Source organism: Phyllostomus discolor, chromosome 14 (genome assembly GCF_004126475.2).
Source record: "Phyllostomus discolor isolate MPI-MPIP mPhyDis1 chromosome 14, mPhyDis1.pri.v3, whole genome shotgun sequence".
Classification (NCBI taxonomy): Eukaryota; Metazoa; Chordata; class Mammalia; order Chiroptera; family Phyllostomidae; genus Phyllostomus; species Phyllostomus discolor.
The window spans coordinates 22,923,202-22,943,980 of record NC_040916.2 but is presented as its reverse complement, the minus strand read 5'-3'; the positions used below and the strand labels follow the sequence as shown (position 1 = coordinate 22,943,980).

Sequence of the window (20,779 nt, the reverse complement as noted above, 5' to 3'; positions counted from 1 at the left end):
CAACGCCGGATCTGAGAGCTTCCCGTGGGGAAGGCTGGCGGTGGGAGGCCCCTAACACAGGACTAGAGATGGGGCAGGGAGTGTACATTTGGTACGAATCCTATAGAGTAAACAGCTCAGCTCTTCCCAACACATGTTAAAGTAAAAGTTTTTATTTCAGAACAGTTTCAGGTTTACAGAAAAACTTCAAAGAAAGTGCAGAGAGTTCCGACACACTCTGTCAGACTTTCCTTGTTTTCCGTCATGTCCACAGTTTGGGGGAGTGCTGGCCAGGTTCTTGGTAGGATGAGTCTTGATTGGGGCAGTGGTGTTCCCCCAGGGGGTGGGTGTTTTCGGGAGCAAGACCACAGAGAGAGATTCCTGCTTTCCTCACACCACATCGAGGGTGCGTCCTCTCAGCGTGGCTGATTGCTGTTGCCGTTGGCTGCTGTCCCAGACTGAGGTCGTGTTTGCTGCGTGTCTCCCTTGCCACGCGGCCCCCTTTGGAAGGAGGGCACTGGGGACAACCCGCACCGGAGCAGTGGGAGTTGATGCTTCGTTTTCTGAGGGTGGGTTATCTGCATACCTCAAGACTCAAAATTCCTCTGCATGGTGGGTTTGATCATTCCCCCCCATTTGTACTATTTACTTATTCAATCATGTGTATCGGGATGAACTCACTGGATTCTTATTGTATACTCGGGGTTGTACACAGCACTGCTTTATTTGTCTCGTTTCTCAGACTGTTCTTTTGCGAGATCTCGGTGCTTTCCGTGCTCAACTTCGGCACACTCCCATCACTCCGCGTGTGTGCACATGCGTGTTTTTAGTACTTTTTTTACTTTCTGTCACTGTAACATGCTTTGGGGTCACCTTTTACATTTCCTGGCCTGGTCCCAGAATCAGTTCTTCCTCCAAGGGTCCCTGGTTCTTTTTTGTGGGAGAGTGGGGGTAGAAGCCAAGATCTGGGTGCCCGGTGTGCGCATTGCTGCCGGGAGGCAGCTGCTTCTAGGCCCTCTCGGCGGACAGAACGAGGAGATACACATGTCTGTAAATATTTCTGTATGAACATCAGTACCTGTCAGTAACTCAGCCTGCGTTCATGCTGGTGTCTCCAACTCTAGTGCATCACCATCGGGCTAACACCGGCCTCCACTTGCTTATCTGTAACTGCCCATTCCTACACTGCTCCCACCATCCATTTATTTACTTAATCGTTCATCCCAGTGCACATGTGTAACACGGACATGTACATGGAGTTCAGCAGCCTGGGAGCCACTGGCTCCGCGAGCGTTTCAGCCTCCGACAGGCGGCTGGTCTACAGTCTGGAACTTGCCCCTAACACGATGTCGTACAGATGGAAGAGGCCCCCAAAACATGTAACTATCAGAAACGTCAGTTCGTCCCCCTGGGGGAAACAGCCTTGTCAACCGGAGTGCAGTGGTTAGGAGTAGCCCCTTCAGCTTCAGTCCTGCGGGTCTCACTCTCTTCCTGCCTGAGGCAGCCCCTCCTACCCCGCCCCCACCCCATCAGCGGGAGTGTTTCAAAGGGGTGCGTGTGAGAAACAATTAGCGTGTTTTGTCACGTTCTGCATTCCATTCTGGGATCCTCAGATGTCCCTGATGATTTTAAAAAGTTGTATACATTAAAGTTCACTCTTTGTCCTCTTGAAGTTTTATAGGGTTTTTTTTTTTATCCTTCCCTGAGGATATGTATATTGGTTTTAGAGAGTAGAGAGAGAGGAAGGGGGTGGAAGGTGGCGAGAGAGAGAAAGGGAGAGAGAGAATGAGAGAGAGAGAGAGAGAGAGAGAGAGAGAGAGAATGTGAGAGAAACATCTATTGGCCACCTCCTGCATTTGTGCCGACTGGGGCTTGAACCCACACACTTTTGGTGTACAGGATGACACTCCAGCCAACTGACCTGCCTGGCCAGTTTCATAAGTTTTAAGAACACACCACAGGGTCACATACTCCAATCACTTTTGATTGTTTAATGTTTGACCACTTTTGACTAGAAACACCCAGCAATTTTGGATGCTTCAATCTAATATAACTTGAAATATTATTTACATGCAAGTACGTGAATTAGTTAAAACTATCAATTAAGTTTCAACGTATGAAGACATCCCATAATCTTACATTTATGGCCATATTTTATATACTTAGTAAACACTATGACAAGACTAATTTTTCTGATCAGATAGTCATGTTAAATGGCTACCTTCCCTAATCCTCTCCAGATTATCTGCATTTTCAAAGAAGAATACTTGCTAACCCACACGTAGCCTACCGGTGCTAGGATTTTAGGCAGCGTTAATAATGGATTAAAACTGTGTAGGCAGTGTCTGGAAATCTCGCTCCCTGGGGCCAGCCTCCCTTCAAGGCACCTTCATGTATTGCTGCTTCTCTGATTTCATTTTAGAACACTCTTAGATCTACTGGGCCATCGTAAAGGGATCCCCAAACCACGTCTTCTGTATGACACAGGTTTACATTCCTTCATTCAACAGATGTTTTCGGAGCCTCTTCCTTGTGCTGGGCAGGGTCCCCGCTGTGGACCGGCCACCTCTGGGCGGCTCCAATGGGAACCGTAGCTCCCAGGCAGCTATATTTCATCACGTGCCAATTAAAAAAAAAAAAAAGGGCAATGGCTGTTGCTTCCTTTTAATTTGGTCAAACCTGGACATGAAAAATGAGCAATCAGTCCGACCAGACTTCCACGAGGTAGGATTTGTGTCCGGTTTGAGTGTCAGACCGTGTGCCGCTGATTAACCTAAGTGGTTTCCCCTCATCCACTTGTGTTTGGGGGCCTGTGTTCTTCAACCGCGTTAGCCATTACCCTGCCCCACGGTGTCGCGACGGCCTCGAGTCACGCCGCACAGACGTCAGAGATTCGACAGCGGTGACTCATCACGTCTCTGTCTCTCTCTGCTGAAAACCTGAATGAGCACACACTCTGAAACCCACAGGGCACGCCGAAATACCCGCTAAGGGAGTGGAAATGCGAACGTCCCGAATCCTCTCACTCACTCCTGGGAAGACGTCGTGTCCGCCACCCAACAAGAGCGCCCCTGACTGTGGGCAGTTGGGCCTGTTCCACACGCTGCAGACGAACACAGTGAAAATAGGGTCTCTGCCCTCACTTGGCAAATTAGAATTTAACCTTGCTTTTCTGGCTTTGTCTTAGTCTTTTTGTGAACAAAAACTCATTTTTTGGAATGGGAGTAAAAGGCAGAAAACTGCACTTGAACAATGATTAATAAAAAAAATAACCCACAAAACTTATTTTTTAAATTGGTCCATTTCTCATTATTGGTCCAGGGTTATTGTTTTATTTCGAACCCAGCTTCACAGGGGAGCACGCCAAGGTGACATTTGGTAACCCTGCAAATTGGACCCCATCCTCGGTGAGACCTAATAAAACCGAGATAAAGAACAGTTATTTTAAGTCTTTAGGGTATAAATAAAAAATTGAATATACTTAGGAAGATTCAGAGATTTATAGAATTTAATGAGGAGATGACCATTTCACTTTCTGACCCTTGTTTTTCCCTCGAGATACAGGTTCTCTGAAGAATATATGGAAAGTACTGACAATGATAAGAAAATGAAAATCACCTATAATCTAGTCACCTAGATGTTAAACGCCTTAAACATTGTATCATACCTTTATCGTATGTTACCCTGATATGCTATATGGTTTGAAAATGAAATTATATCTGTGTGTGTGTATATGTATGTATATATTTAGGTTTGTTAACTTGCTTTTCCACTTAATAGTAGACAGTGAACAATTTTTCACGTTAGTAACTCTCCTGTTACACCACCCTTAATGACTGCTGGTATTTCCCTCTGTGATAGGGTGTCCCTCTTTTCGGATGCTTATAGTTTTTCCCATCACAGTCTCACTTTAAGTCATGTTAATCCCACAGGGGCCTATGCTGTTGACCCCTCAGGAGACAGGGGGGCTGGGCCGGAGGGCAGGGGAGCGCTGGGAGCCAGCTTCCCGGGCGCCCGCCTGGCACTCACTCGCCCAGTGGGCTGCAGGCCGCCGGGCCGTTTGCTGTTGGCCCAGCGGCCAGAGCTGCGGCCTCGCAGGCAGCGTCAGCAGGAACAGAGCGGCTTCATCACTGCGCTTTGTGTCGGACGTGGTGCTGGCGTGTCATCCCCGCGGCTGCCATGTGATGGCCGTGAGCGGCCCTGGGCCTGGGGGCCGCCCCTCCTTTTGAAAGCTCCATTGTGTGAGACGCTGCTGCTGCTGCTGCTGCTGCTGCCTTTCAGCACAGAGGAGGTTTTTGCTGGCGTGGTGCTTTTGGTTTCTGTCAAATGTGGAAGTGCCTTCCTCTAAAGGATCCTAAGTGAGGACAGCGCTGGTTTGGAGGCCACCGGAAGAGGAATGGCATGGTCCTTCCCCGCAGGCCTCCTGCCATGCAGCGGTGCTCTAACGGAAGTCTTGTCTGCTTCCCATCGCAGTCAGTCTCCATGGGAGGCGAGAGGGAGAGCGTGGGGGTGGGAGTCGGGGGGGTTCCATGAACGAAATGCTGTCTGGATGGGGTGAGGAAGAGTGGGTAGGATTCTGAGAGTAGTAACAGAGACAGGATGCACAGCCATGTGGACATGGGCAGTGACTCAGGGTTTGTTTTTCTATTTATCTGTAAGACAGTAACTGAGGATCTATGGTGTACCAGGAATTACACTAGATTTTGGATGCACAAGGATGGATTAGACGTGGTTCCTACTTTCTAGCAATTGTCAGTATGGTCGGGAAGAGGGAAAATGGGCAAACACATATAGTGGGCTCTGTGACGTAGATTTCTACAAATAATACAGGGTTCAGAGTAGGGATATCAACGCCCAGCCTAGGCAGCTAACAAAGTCTTGCAGGGGCTGATACCCAGGTTGCATCTCGAAGGCCACGTGGACAAGGGGGAGGGCACTCCAGGCGGAGGAAGTACAGGGCAACATGGAGGCTGCAGGCAGGAAGAGGGGGCCTGCAGGGCACTGCTCAGAGTTCAGTGTCCAGCAAAGCAAGAGACCGCAGCGTGGAGGGGGCCCGGCACGGAACACTTCACGAGGGCTGGAGCTGAGACAGTCAGGGGCGGGGGCACTAGGCACCCTTGTACTTAGCTCCTTTGCTGCCAGAAGAGCTGAAGCTGGTAGTCTATGCATATTATCAGAGCTTTGAAAAGTGTGGAGTTCAGTGCACAGGGCAGAGGACATGACTGTAGTTGCACCTCAGCTGGCCAGAATTCAGAAATCCAAAGACGCATCGGTCCCCAGTAATTCCGACAGTCTAACAACGTTGTGCATGATGTCACAGAGAGCATTTTCACCTCCTCAGTTTCCCGTATGACCCCGGAGGAAGACAGCTCTGGAACAGGAGGCGACTTCCGCAGGCTCCGAGCAGCAGCGCTCCTGTAGGCGACCTGCAGGGGAGCATGCAGGCCCGTCGCCCAGTGCCCACTCCTCTCTTCCCAGCACCCACAGGGCGGTTGCCCGATGCTCATTCCCAGTGGGTGCGGCAGAGTGGGCACTGGAGGAGAGCAGGGGTGAAGAGCAGGAGCACCTGGTGCTCTGGTGGCCAAGGAGGAGGAGGCAACATGGTCAAATGCCACTCGAGGGAACAACAGCAGTGAGGAAGGCTCACAAACGGTGCAGCGTTGTCAGGCCCCTGTAGGAACAGCCACTGAGGGCATCACTGTGTGTGGTGTGATACAATAACTGATGCCCCAAGAAATGTGTACAAACTTGCTATGCATGTTTCAGAATGCCACCAGGCCCTGGCCAGTGGATCAGTTGGTGGGAGCATCGGCCCGTGCACAAAAAGTTTGTGGGCTCGATTCCCGTTTGGGGTGCATACGGGAGGCAACTGATGGATGTTTCTCTACCTCTCGCTCTCTTCCTTTCTCTCTAAAATCAATAAACATATCTTCAGGTGAAGGTTTTAAAATTAAAAAAAATGCCACCAAGAAAATTTCAACTATATTTTATAGTTTTCCATTAAAACAAAATTTTGGCAAGCAAAGGGCTAGCTGGAGCTAGGCCCTATCCCAAACGGTCTCACCCCATCATTGCTTGTTTGTAGGATGCACAGGAGTCTGTCCTTCTGTGTAAATTGCCCAGAGGGGGTGAGAGCACCGTGTGCAGACGGCGTAGAAAACCCAGTGACGGATGAAGGGGCCCTCAGGAAGGCTTTCTACTGCAAGGTCAAGTTTGTACTTCCATAACACATTAGAAAATTTAAGTTGATATTGCTCAACCGGATCATAAAAAAGTTAATAGCCAGGATTTAAAAAAAAATAAGATGGCCCTACCCCAGACTGCATCCTGAGCCTGGAGAACATGTTAATTTGGTCAGCTTTAGAGTAGCAAATATTCATCTCTTCTATTCTAAGGTAGAGGGTTCTTTCCTTTACTATCTTTAATTGAAATACTAACCTAGGGTAGAAATTATTAGAAAGTAAATATGAATGTTCCATTGGATTTCAGTTACCAGCACAAAGAAATACTTTAATTATCCCTTGAGAATCGCCAGTGAGCAAAGTCAGGCTTCCAGGAGTGAAAGTGAAAGCACTGGCCGTGGAACTGTGGTCCCTCTTGATGTCCGGGGAGGGTCAGCCTCAAAACCTCCTGAGATCCGAAATTCCTGACATGAAACTCATTTTTGTCTCTAAGGAACAGGAGTCAGAAATCTGGACAATGGTTTCGAATCCAAGTAGTGACCTGGAATGTCGTTGACTGTGGAAATCTGTTTGGGACTGATAATCTCCATTAAGAAGGAGAGACTATTTTTTTGTTGGTGTTGCTGAGTAAAGGTTTAATATTTTACTAGCAGGTGGTTCAGTGAATGTTCGCTACTGCCTTTCCCACTGAAGTTTACTTGCTGGACATGGGGTGAGCTTGAGACAAAGTGCCTGTGTCCACCAGATGTGGCTCCCTGGGCCTTCTCTGTTTTCATTAAGTGTCCAGCAAACGATCGTGATGGCAGGAAGGAAAGGACCCCACCTTGCCTGCAGCCCTGCCAGGTGCTCAGTGACGGCTCCTCAGTCCTTCCGACAACGCTTTAGAGCATGTGGTGCTATTTTTCTGTTGCAGACCTGGGCCCTGGGATGTAGGGAGCTGAGCTAAATTATAGCCAAGGTAACATAGACTGCATGAGCCGCAGAGCTGGGATTTGAACCCGGGTCTTCCTGGAACCAGTTCATCCTTATCCCACCACATGGTGCCGTAAAGTGGGGACAGTTCCAGGCGGGCTCTAGTGTTGAACACACCCAGGGCCTGACCGCCTCCCACCACCTCCTCGGCGGCCACCCCGGCCCGAGTCTCGTGGCATTTTGTCTCCATCACTCTGACATCTGTTTTGCTGCTTCTTTCTTTGACCCCTACAGTTTATTCTTAGCCACAGCGATCCTTTTAAAATACAAGTCAGGTCCATAGCTCTCCACTTCACGCAGGGAAAAGCCAGAGCCTTCACCCCGGCCCAGGTGATCCGGCCCTCCCTCTCCTCTGACCTGGCCCCGGCTCTCCTCCCGGAAATCACGCCTTCCCAGCATGCCCGGCACACGTCTCCCTGGGGTCCGTACAGGGAGTCACCCACTCCTGCAAGCCACTGCTCCAATTGCAGTTTCTCGTTGAGGCCCCCACTGTACGCACCCCAAGCCTCTACTTAAAATTGCAGCCCCAACGGGACTTAAAGTACAATACTCTAGGAATTTTTAAGCTCTTAATAAAATCCTTTAAAAGTCTAAAATTCTCTGCTTCCATGTTAGAGGATAACTATTTCTTTTCATGTTGCAACGCACAATTGCAATTTATCTAAACCACCACAAATGCGCACAGTCTACAGTGCAATAGTGAAGATTCACCTAACGGTTTTAAACATTGGAAACTCTCATTGTAAGAAATACATTTGACATCATGAACCAGTGTAAGCAGATAAAACCGAAATGAAAGTTTTATCAAATACTTAGTGTTTTTACATGTGGTATGCACAGATATTTTCTATTAACTTCTAGTCATTTCCATTATATGAAATACGTTGGCCATGATCTGCAAAATTGGTTTTGTGACCCACTTACTGGTCACATTGCATAGTTTAAAAATGTTAGCCTGTGGTATCCCAAGTCTCATTGACTCAGGAGATAAGATATGAATCTGTGTGTCAACTTCATGAAATTGTTAACTGTGGAGAGTGACAATTCAAGCTTCACTTGAATTTTGGCCTATGGCTGTTAGTGAATGTTTATAATATTCATATTCAGATCAGTAAAAGTAACAAATAAAAACTACATATTTATGTAATTAAAACATTTAAAGTACTTCCATTTTGTTAGTGTATTTTTTGCCAATGTTAGAATTCCTGTGTTAGAAATGCCACTCTCCATCCAGGGAATCAAGAGATTTCTTTCTGTCTTTTCTCCTCTCACTTCCAAATCTCGTATTTTCATATTCAGTTGATTGGTGTGTAGTTTTCACCTATATTGATATTAATTATCAATAGAAACAAAAGAAAAGAGAACTAAAAGAAAACTATTAGATAATGAAAAAGTAATTTGTGTTCCATTATCTTAAAGTATCACAACAATAATTAATATATAACCCTGCATAGCCGACCACATATTTAAATTTTTTAGCATCTTACTTTTTGAGGTAAAAAGACATTCAATAGATATTATCTCTGCAATATTCCCTAATGCAGTATACTCTCTAAGTTTGAAATTTCCTAATATCTTTCTTAACAGCAAGAAACCTGTATTTCAAGCTGACTTTCATAACTGTTCTCTTACATGCAGTATTCTAGCCATATTAAATTATTTAGCCCTTCCTTCCTCCCCCTCCCCTCCCCTTCCCTCCCCTCTCCCTAGTACCCTTGAGCACCTACTGTCTGCCATGTATGGTAGTAGGGAGAAAATAAAAGACACTTTGTTGCCTTCATTGGACTTAAATTGGGTATGATCACACCCAGTTATGGCAGTGAAAGCAGGAAGCCTTAAGACTGCTGCGAATCCCCAGGGTGGAGTAGAGTCTGTGTGTCTTGCCTGACTTCCAGCATCAGAGACTGATGGAATATTGGAAATGGCAGAGGGATCGGACGGAGGCCATTCATTCAGCCCTCACATGTTGAAGATGTAGAAACTGAGTCTCACATGGATAGATGATGTCCTGCCATCACCCTGGAACCAAAGCTGGTTTGGTGACCGGTCCTTTCTCTTCACTGCGATGCCACCTGCTCAGATCCTATGCTGTCATGATCTCTCCTAGCTGGTTGGTACCGTTAAAGACCTCCTTTCACCACGCACACACTGAACCGTAGACGGTTACCATTATTGGCTTGCTACTTGAAATTAGAATTGGAACAATCAGAGATGCGTCAGTGGAAAGGCAATGAAAGGGGACTATTAAGTGCTCATAAATGCCTCTCCTCATGTGAAGGGAGAGCTTTTCTTTTCTCAGCATTTGAGCTCTTTTCACTGGTGCTTTTAAGTGGCTAGAAATAACACTGCCACACGCTTGTGGAATGCTCTAGATGCCAGGGGGCTCAGTTCATTCCCTTTTGAATTGCGCACACTGTGGCCGGAAGGCATGCTGATTCCCCTGTTGGCTGCAAGCCTCCATTCCATGTTTCCCATGAACCTTTTCCGTGGGCGGCGGTGGGACAGTAGTGAGAGCGCTTCACGAGTGAAGCGTTTAGATGGCTGACGGCATGGAGGAAGCGGCCAAAAAGGTCAAAGTTACGGGGTTTATTTTGCCATGTTTCTTTTCTCGCCTCCCCAAACTCGAGACACAGTGTGACAAACTGCATCTCACTCACCCTAGAGCCACGTGCCTGTGGCAGCATGAGGTGATCACCGCTCGTTGCTATGGGGATGGCGTAGCTTCTGAAACAAATAACTAAGTGTTTCGGGATAACTCTGATTTCTTCTAAAAAGAGTGATGATGATGGTGACGATGGTGGCCGCTCGCTCCACTTAACGGCATGCTAGGTGTTACTGGAAGTACCTCAGCCTTCTTTACAACTTCAAAATAAAAACATGATCTGAAAACCAAATACTATTTTTGTCACTCATCTGGCAGAACTCATATGGACTTAAACTCATTACGGGCAAACTTGACCTGGGTGAGGTGGGGCTGTTCGTCATCTGTCTTCATCTCTGTTGGTGTGAATACGTGTTCGTGCATTGGTTTTGCTGGAGGAACGCTAGTGTTTGATTTTGGGGGGCTGCTTCAGAGTTCATTACACACTATCAGTTTCATGCATCGTCTTCCCTTTCTCAGATCAGAAAAAAAAAAGAACTTGAGTTGCCTATCACATCAGGCCACCAGCAGGTGAGGGGTTGTATTAACCTCCTATCCAATTTACGGACGAGGAAACCGAGGCAAGAAATGGTGGCTGCTGAGTCCAAGCCCAGGCAGGTTAGTGCAGAATCTGTGCGCTTCGACACCATTTCACAGAAATAAATCTTATTAACTTACCAGTAAAACTCCAGTAAAGACAGAGAAATTCAGATTTGAGTGGAATTGCTCCACAAATACCTCCCTGTGCTGTCTCCCATGTGAAAGGCTACCTCAAACACTAATGGCCGTTGGCTTTTAGTCGATTCTGCACCCTGGAGTGTTTTATCTCAACCTAATGCTCTGTTGTCCTTTGGACTTTTTAAGTTTTCAAAAGCTTGTGTGCTTGTGTTTAAGGCGCGCAATTGGGTCTTAGGAAGGTGAACATTGCTGCTGATGCAAGTGGTGCTCTGGGTGCTATTTACTGTAAGTACAGAAGAAAATCCCTGAGCAGGTTAGTGCCAACCGGTCATTTGGGCTACGGACAACATCGTCACCTCGGTTACACACCATCGGTTGGCTGACTGTTGGTGGACATGTAGTTTACGTGTTATTCTTGACATGCGTAAATGGGTAGTGCAGTCTAATGGGGGTACTCGGAGAAGTGTAGATAAAGTAATTCTTTTTAAAAAGAGATAAAGTAATTCTTAAGATTATTCACTAATATGCTTTCATTAGGCAGCAGAATTTACTGAGTAGTGATCAAGAATTTGTTCATTCTGGTGTGTGTTTCCACTGGCTGTTTTTAGTACATTTTAGGATTTGGAGCTATTAAAAATATTTTATATGTGTACATGTATATATAAGATGCATATGTGTATACAATATACACATTACACACATACATATTATATATGAATGTCATGCATATAAATACATACTATACACACATACACAATATACATATATTCTAAAACATACACACATACATATGATGTATACACATGTGTATATTGTCTATTAGATATTGAGAAATTTTCCTTCTTTTTTATTTCCTTTTCTTTAAAATTTCCATTGTTAAAGTGGTATGTGATCACAGGAAAAAATCAATTAAATAAACAAGTCACTTGGGATAATAATAGGACACACATATGATACCTATATTTTTAATTATAAGTGTTTGCATATTTATTTTTAAAAAATCATCTTTTAGAATGTATCTTCCCAATAGATGTCCCTTTAATTCCTAGAACGCTGACTTCATTTGCTCAAACCCCCACCCAGCATCTTCTCGTGTTGGGTGCTGTGCCCAGCGCTGGCCTTACAGGAGTGAGGTCCCTGTCCCAAGGGACTTGTCCGGGGGAGGGGCAGTGGCCGGTTCCCAGAACCTTGGAACAAAGAGGAGGAACGTCTCCACATACATGCGTGTGAGGAGATGCTTCCCACAGCGCACTGTGCGGACACCCTGCCTTCAAGGACGGGGGGTGGGGGGGAGAGAAAGGAGTCAACATGGAGTCTGAGGTTAGCTCAGGGTCACTCGGAAACCGCCTGTTCTCAGAACAGAAGGTTCACGTGGGGGAATAGTGGATGAGGCTTCTGGAATGTCAAGGAGGAGGGGATCCACAGATCCGCTCAAGTCCCTCCTTCATGCTTAGAAAATCACATTCCCAGTCTTTTCAAATACATAGCGTGGCCGTGGCTCTGTGTTCTGATTTCGTGGGGAAACTAACCTATCCTCTTCTGGCGTCCAGTGAAATACCTCCTTTTTCTTCCGACCTCCTAGAAGAAGTGAAAGTGGAAGAGCACACGCTCTTCCCTTGTGGGCGCCCCCCCCCCCCCCCCCGCCAGGGAACTGGTCCCGGACGTTCAGCACCAAGGACAGTAATCGGGCCATCCTCCCAGTCAGCCCTCAGCAGGGAGGGGCCGGCCACGCCCTCCTCACCCCTGCTTCTCCTCACCTGGTGGCCTTCCACAGCGGGGAGGGGGGGCCTTTTTTTGTCCCAGTGGTGCCAAACAACCGTCCTGTGTGGTCTTCATGAACAGGGGTTGGGGGGCCTTCCAGCCTCTTTGGTGCTGGCCCCCAGCCTGCCTCTCAGCTCAGCCAAAGGGTTCCCTGCGGTCCAGCCCATGCCTCCAGGGCTGACAAGGGCTTGTATTAGGGTTTAAGGCAAAAGCCACCTGGCTTTGTCCTTTCTGCACACAGAGACCCTTCAGGAAGAGATGGTGGGTAGGCCTGAATGCTTAGCAGCCCGGATTTTGCTCCCAAGGGAGCAAAAACTGATTCTTGGGAAGGCAAAAACCTTACTCTTTTATGTATAGAGCACAGACAGACATACGGCACTTACGTACAGGGTATCTGTGTAAATAAAGTTAATAGAGAAATTTAATGGGGAAAACATCTCATGAGGTTCCTTAGGGGGCCCTAATAAAAAGAAGGTTGGGACACAGTGTCCCAGAGCACGGTGCGCCTCTCTTTCTTCCTCTCTCTTTCCTGGGCAGTGCGGGCTCGTGACTCCGTGCCACCACTGTCCTGGGCGCCTGGTTTCTCTCTGCTCTACCATCCTCAGCCCAGGGCTCCCATCTTCCAGGTCGCCTTCGGTCTAAGACCATTGCTGCAGCTCCACTGTCATGTACAAGTGACAGGGAGAAGGGGGACGGGCAAAAGGTACACAGCAGCTACATCAGACCCTTCACATTGCTCAACAAGCTGTAATTTCCTTACGGACTGAAACAATCGTATGGACACCCCATTTGCAAGGGAGGCTGGGCAATGTAGATTTGTTGGTCTATTTATTATTCAAAGTCAGACACGTTGGCACATCCAATAAAACTGGGCTTCTGTTACGAAGAAACAGGGGAGACGGGTGTCAGGCAGGTACTAGCAGTCCCCGTGGTCTGGGACATTTGTCCCAGCACAGCAGCTACGCGGGGCAAAGTGCGGCGTGTGGTTGGAGCAAAGCATCCACCAGGAGCCTCTGTTTTCCACTGCGGCTCACTAGTCTGGTGCTTTATTCTTGACAAACTGGCTCTGTGAACGAGCAAATGAATGGATTAAAGATGGAGGCAGTAAGTTCCCGAGGGAGTTTCCTGGTGGGTCGAACACATGGCAATTGCCAACTTCTTCCTTCAGTTTACGAACCTGTGACTTAGAAACTTTTGAGTTTTTGAATGTTGCAGTGGGAACATTAATTATTGATTAATTAGATTCAGTGAAACCCTGTTGCTTTAGAAATGTTAAGTTTTGTGAATAAAAGGTAAATATTGAAATTTCTTAGATGTTAGTTAAAAAAAAATAAAAAGCACCATGTTTCCTGCAACTGGATTTGTAACTATGTTTTTCAAATGACATAGTGGTGGTACTTAATTGAGTACTTCAAGTTACAGAGTAACGGCTAGCACCAAAATGTGTCCTTTGACAAGTCTGTAAGTGCTGATATTCTTACTCTGGGCCAAGAGCGTAGGGGAAGGAGGAAAACTGCAGTGGAAAATTTCCAATTAGGTCTGTGGATTTTGGCACAATTACTTCCTGCAGCAATTAAAGCGGCGCGGTAGTGCTTGGCAGGGCTGGGGGGCCAGGACACGCAAACACGGAGCTGTTTCACAGCGCCGTTGTGTTCCGTGTGGGGCACGCGTGGCCTCCGTGCTCCTTGGCGCAGCGGGTGGGCGGCGTGCGGCAGTGACTTGCCTGTCTCTGTCTCTCTGTCTCTCTGTCGCTCACGGTCTCTCTGGGTTTCGTGCTGGACAATGAGGAGTCGCTGGGTGATTCAGAGCCTGGGAAGGATGTGACGGGACTTCAGTTCCTGTTGTGGTTGGACTGCAGGTTTTCAGAGCAGGGAAGCTAACTGGGAGCTTGTGGTTGTTATTTTTTAAATTTTTATTTATTTATTTTTAGAGAGAGGGAAGGAAGGGAGAAAGAGAGGGAGAGAAACAAAAACATGTGGTTGCCTCTCACCCCCCACCCCCCACTAGGGACCTGGCCCACAACCCAGGCACGTGCCCTGACTGGGAATCAAACCGGCGACCCTCCGGTTCTCAGGCCGCTGCTCAATCCACTGAGCCACACCAGCCAGGGCTGTTTTGCATCTGTATGAGAGGTGTTGGTGCCGGGAGTAGTGACTGAAGTAGAGGAGGGGGATGCGCTTGAGGGATGTTAAGAAGGTAGAGTCAGCAGGACTTGGGAACTCGTTTGGGGCCTGAAGACAGAGGAAGGTGGAGGCTGGATGAGGCCCAGGGGCTTGGCTGACATGTGTGGGTGCCGGCGACGTGTGTTACGGTGGAGAAGGAAGGAGGAGAAACTTGTTGGCGGGAGATAAGGAGTCACATGTAGAGACTGGGTCTGAGACATCTAGGAGGCTGGTGTGACTTAGGGGATACCTGTGACTTCCGGTATTTGGCTTCTCTCCCGGGGGGGCGGGGGGCGCTTCTCAGTCTCTCGGGTCTGCTCTGCCAGCGTTGGTGTTAAGGGTTGGTGTCTTTTGGAGTCATACTCATCACCCCCTCCTCCCCGTTCCTGCTCTTCTCTTCTCTCGGCCTCAACGTTCTGCTGCCTTGCTGACTGTCAGCCTGGTCTCCAGACAGGACTGCTGTCCTGAGTCCCAGCTGCTCGGTCCTGCTGTGTGCTCGTCTTCATCTGCACACTCACCGGGCACCTCAGTGCATCCAAATCTATTCCCTCGTCCCCTCCCCCCATTTCTGTTACGATGTAGTGTAATCTAATGGTCAAGACACTACTAGACTTACCTCTCCAGGTGTGAGTCCTGGCTCTGTCACTTACTAGCTCTGTGACCTTGAGAAACGTATGTGACCTTCCCGTGCCTGTTTCCTCATCTGCCAAGTGAGCATCACAGTAGCACCATGGTACCTCGGAGTGTTGTTACGAGCGTCAGCTAAGAATGTGCCTGACACATGGTAAACAGCGTGTAAATACCAGCTAAAATCGGGTCTTCCTGCACTCCCTGTTCTGGCCGATGGCACCCCGAGTTTAACCAGCTACCCACACCAGAAACGTGAGGTCAGTCCCGTCCCGCCACATCGTTTCATCCCGCATCTGGGGCTCAGGAAGTCCCGTCACTTGTCTGTTCTCTGTCCTCTCTCCGTTCCGCCGTGGCTGCCTTGGACCTAACCTTCATCATCTTCCTCCGTGGCCTAAACTGGTGAGTGACTCGTCTGTCTTTGTCCTTCCCTTTTTTTTTCTGTGACATTCTTTATATCGTCCCCCAGTGATTTTTCTAAAATGCAAATTGTATCACTTAAAACCCATCAGTGCCTTCTTGTTCTCAAGGAAAAAACAAAGCAAAAACGAGCCCAAACGAAGGTTTTCCGCAATCCCTCCTGCCTCCTCTCCGTTCTCCAGGCTCTGCTCTGCCTCCTCCGGCCCTCTCTCTGGTCTTCTGTTCCTTCACCCTCCACCTCATTAAGTTGCTGGCCCTTCGTGTCTTTGCACATCGGATCCCCCGGGGGATGCCTCCTACCTGTGTCCCGCTGAAGTGGTCTCCCTCTCAGCTGGTCCCCAAGCAGGAGGGCTTACTCTGTACTGTGTCACTTCCTCAGGAACTGAGTCCGTGTACCTGTCCCGTTCGCTCTGATCATTTGCATGTCATTCTTCTCCTAGATGAAGCTGATTCATCTCCGAAGGACTCAGCTACAAGGATTAACTTCTCAGAGAGTAGGATTTCGCCCTCTTGTGTTTAGCCAAGGGCAGATGTGAAACGTTTATTTATTGAACAGATTATCTGGTTAATGATCATTTATATCTATACTGAAGAAGAGCGTCTCGGTAGTCACTTTATTTGTGGTAAGGGGGAGATTCCTTTTAGCGTTGTTGCTACAGCCAGCGTGGTCCCGTATTTTAGGCTCCTGAAGGTCAGTCACTTCCTAGTGGAGCAATAATAATATTTCTTGGTAAGTAAGTTTCCGGAAGAGCCAAGAAGATATACCATCAAGATGGTTCTTAGACCAAAGCCTGAGAATTGTTCTCTCCTTTTCGTGCAGGAGTCAGGAAACCATGAAGGAACATTGACATTGCCTGCAGATCAGTTATCGAGACTGTGCAGATAGCCCTGGCCAGGTAGCTCAGTCAGTTGGAGCATCATCCCAATACGTCAAGGTTGTGGGTTCGATCCCCGGTCAAGACACATATAAGAAATGACTAGTGAATGCATGAATAAGTGGGATAACAAATTGATGTTTCTTTCTCTATTTTCCCCACACAAAAAAAGTAAAAAAAGACTGTGCAGAATAATGCTGTTTTTGAGTAAGCGGAGCGAGAAGAGCAGCGCTGGGCTGTGGCTGTCCGTGGCACAGAGGGACAGGCACGCGCCCTGCCTTAGCATCTGCGCGTCCACTCATTAATCAGGCATTGGGGTGACAGACTGGGGCCCGTTTAATAATGGTCAGCCTTCAGGTTCCTGTTCTCGCTCTTTACCCGGGAGGCCCTTGCTGGAGGAAAGTGGCGTGCGGATTTCCTTTCTGTATATACGTATTAGACCCCAAGCAGGAAATACATGTAGTTTAAGTCCACAGTCGTACTGAAGGCACAGTCGTGATTTTCTGCAGCAATTCTGCAAAGTCATTTCCCCATAAGGTGCACTTATGGGAGAAAACCATCCACCTTTACAGAGAACATAATACAGCTCAGATGGTCGATGGCACTCGGTGGAGACTGAATTATGCATGACTGCTCGTGCTGGATCTTGGCTCCCTGTGGACTGGGCGGGAATGAGGGCAGAACCTTCTATACCAGGGTCGCTGGCCATCCCCAAGGGGACCGTTCTGTGGGGTCTGAGGGCCCTCACCTCCAAACCCCATTCATGGAATGGTAAAATGTTGGATGCAGAGACTTAGTTCTTTTAAACAAGCGAATGCTTCACTGTCCGGGAAAACGTACTGTGGCTGTTACAGCAGTAATAATAGTAATAACACTACCTTTTTCCCTACGATATATGGGTTTAAAAAATTTGCCATATGTTGTATTTTCTTTGATTCACAGGATTATCTCTGCTGAGTAGCAAAAGAAATGGAGGTTGAAAGAGAATTCTGCCCACTCAGAGCTGGGCTGGGAGTCCCTACCGGCTCTCTGTGTGTCCTTGGGGGGCTCACAGCTGGGTGGTGTGGGCGTGTGGTCACCTGTGGGTGATCAGGCCACCAGCATCTCTCTCCAGGGGCTGGACCAGCCCCTCCCTCTTCACGAGAGAGAGACAGTCTCTAGTGTTTTGTTGCACTTGGGATAGTCCTGTGAAGGCCGGGGAGACTTCCAAACGGCAAGATTTGGTCACCAATCTTGTGACTTTGGGAGAACTAATGAGAACCAGCAGGGGGTCGCTAGGTGTGAGGTAGTAAGGAGGGGCCTGGATATCTGAATCTGTTTACCCCTCTTATTGCAAAATCCTGTGTGCTTAATTAAAAAAAGTAAAGAGTTAGATGTATCTGTGGGCTTTCTCTTCAGCCGAACACCTGGTAGTTATTTGCTATTGAAAATGTTGGTTATGCTCCGTTTTGCTTTAATGATATTCAAAGGGATTATAACTATATGGCCATAAGCGTGGGATGAAGGAGATCCCAGCGCAAAGGTATTAGATAACTAAACCTCCTTCTTTCTCCTCCCTCCCTTCCTTCCTTCCTTCCTTGCTTCCTTGCTTCCTTCCTCCCTCCCCCTTCCTTCCTTTCTTCCTTGCTTCCTTGCTTCCTTCCTTCCTTCCTTCCTTCCTCTATACACCCCTTCCTTTTTTAAAAGAAAATACTTTATTGATTCATTAAATGGCATTAAGACCTGTGTATTTCTTGCTGGCGTGTGCACATCCTGAAACCTCATCCGTGGTCCTAATGGCTCAAGCAGATGCCCCCAGATGTTTGTTCTGGAGTTTTGTTTTCTTTGTTCTGTCTCCATTTGATCATCAACTTAACTTCTTTTTCGGTTCTAGGCACAGAGTAGATGCTCTGTTCACTTGATTCAATTTCAAATGATCATTGAAACCATCCAATCTAGCAACTATCCTAACATGATTCTTGGAGAACATTTAAAGAGTATTGAATTACATGTATTCAGATATTGTCAAAAGGAGAGTGCCAGCCTCTGTTTCCAGAACTGCAGTGTAGTTCATCTGTCCCGTCTTTCATGGCTTCCTAGGTCCAGGTCTTTATTATCGTCCTCAGTGCAGGGCCCGCAGCGCCCACCTCCTGCCCCCTGAACCCGTGAAAGGGTCCAGAGCCTGCGGCACCTTCTGCGACTGTCGGTTCGGGATGGGTGGTGGGCACTTATGGTTAGAACACTTTCTGGTGGCCTGGGAACCACTCTTTTGTGAAAACAGTGGCATGGAGTCGGAGATTTACTTTGAATAGAATCCTGTGATGTTTAAAATGATGATTTTCCTCCGAGTTGCGAGGCATGCTAAATGGGCCGAACGATCGTAACAACTGTGTTACAGGCACGCCCGTGCCTTCTTTGACGCCGCAGAACCAGAGTGATTCATGCGGCACTGCAGACGGGGTTATGTAATGCCTGCTTCACTACGGTGCCCTTGGTCTGGTGGATGCCATTTAAACACAGCCTGTACTTATTAAAAACTCCCACTTATCAGGCTTGAGAACAAATAAAACTCACATTACACTGTATTTATTTTTGCTGTTCATTTCTGCATACACAATATTTGTCTCTGCTTTATCCCACATTTCGCATGTGACCTTTATTGGAGAAAAATTTCAGGATACTTAGAAACAATCTAGTGACCCTTTAGCAATGGTCTGTATTTGATGGACGAACATTGGTCTAGAAGTTGGGTGGAGCGCTGCATTTTTTTTAATTATCCAAAATAATTTAAAGATTAAGTTCTGCATTAGATGCTTTTGTTCACGCTGATTCTCTGACAGTGAGACCTGATTGACAGTACACGCTGATTTAATGCGAACTTCTATTAACTCCAGCTGTCTGAAGGAGTGCGCTCCAGCAAGGTCACAGGACAAAACATGTGGGTTAATATGCGCTAGCTAACGCTGCCCCCTTTTATCGACTTTTCTTTTTGCAAATGCTTCCTTTCCAAGCATTCTCTAGACGTGCAATCCATCGAAATGTTGGGTATTAGGAGAATTACTGTGGTACTTGACTTATGAGTTTATAGGTCATCAGAGTTCTTTAATGCCTTAATCTATTTCTTCTTTTTTTTTTAGGGACTTTCTCCCTCGAGGGTCAGGCATTGTAACCAGACGGCCTCTTGTGCTACAGCTTGTGACTTCCAAAGCAGGTAAGGAAGGAGGATGCTTGACACTCGCACGGCAGCTCGTCACTGGCTGCCTCGTTCCTGGGGGCTGGGTTGTGGCCACAGAAACGGTTCTGTGATCACTTCGCTGTGGGCAGCTGCCTGCATTTCCCTCCAAATGCTCTCTCCTTCATTGCTCCTCTAATTCCTTTGATTACATTAAAGGAAAGGCCTCATTTACATATAGATTTTAAACACCTAGAAGATAATATTTTATTGTAATTAATTCATATAACTGTACAGTACAGCATAATCACTAATACCTCTTGGGTATACTTCCTTCCTATGCCTGTGTGTGTTTGGGAACTTTTTTTAAAGTAACAATTCCACATCTACCCAATATCTATATGTGTATGTGTGTATGTCTGTACCTGTATTTACCTCCATGTCTCTATCTACTCCTGATGTGCTGTGTGCTGGCCCCTCTCACCACTGCACGGTGATAATTTGGTAGGTCAATGAACTTTGCTTTCATTTCTGTTTCTTAGCAACTGGTGATGTTGAATTTTTTTGTTGTTTGTTTGGTGTCTACATTTCTTCTCTCGTGAATTGGCTAGAACCGGCCACTCTTCTCAGCCCCGGAGAGGTGGCAGTGACCGGGGCAGAGCCCCTGCCCGCCCTTCTGGGGATCTATAGTCCGCGTGTGCCATTTTTTACTGTGTAGACGTCTCACTCTTCGTGGCTGTAAAGTACGTTTAACAGAAGATAAATGCTTACCACTGTTTTCTTCCTTTTCGTACTTTTTAGGGCTTTATGTATCTGAAGTTAATTTTCATGTATGCTGAAACAATTTTTCTGGTCTCCTTTATCTTCTCTTACATTTCTACCACAATTTACTTGTGAATTTTTTTCCTGTTTTTATGGTGCCGATACCACGGTTTTACTTTTGAGGGTTTATGGTTTGCTCTGCTCTCTGTCTGTCAGGGCCATTGTCCTCCCGCCGTTCCTTTCTTCTACTTAGGGATTCTTCCTTCTTTGTGTGGCAAAGTTTAGACTTATTTGAAATCTATAGGTTCATTAGAGAATACCTGATATCTTTAAAATACTTATATTTTTTTCCAATCCTGGGCCCACACTTCATCCTTTCATTTGCTTAAATCTTCTCTGTGTTTCTTAGCAAAATTCTTGATGGTCTTTAAAGTAGTATCCATGCATTTCTAGTTAGGGTATTCACATTTATTTTCTGTTGCTCTTGTGATTTGGATAGGATTTTTTTCCTCCATTACGTTTTCTAATTCCTCATTGCTCTTTTTAACTTCTGATTTTTTAAATTAACC

At 47.0% G+C, this 20,779-nt stretch overlaps 1 protein-coding gene across 7 annotated transcripts in view; it reads left to right on the top strand.

The window, feature by feature from the left end:
* DNM3 (dynamin 3) overlaps positions 1-20,779 on the top strand; it is a 369,351-nt gene that overhangs the window by 34,059 nt on the left and 314,513 nt on the right. For all 7 annotated transcript variants that reach the window (XM_028530855.2, XM_028530853.2, XM_028530854.2 and 4 more), the window contains exon 2: positions 19,414-19,487. In XM_028530855.2, coding sequence (XP_028386656.1) covers positions 19,414-19,487 — 74 coding nt within the window. The remainder of the gene's footprint in view (positions 1-19,413; positions 19,488-20,779) is intronic.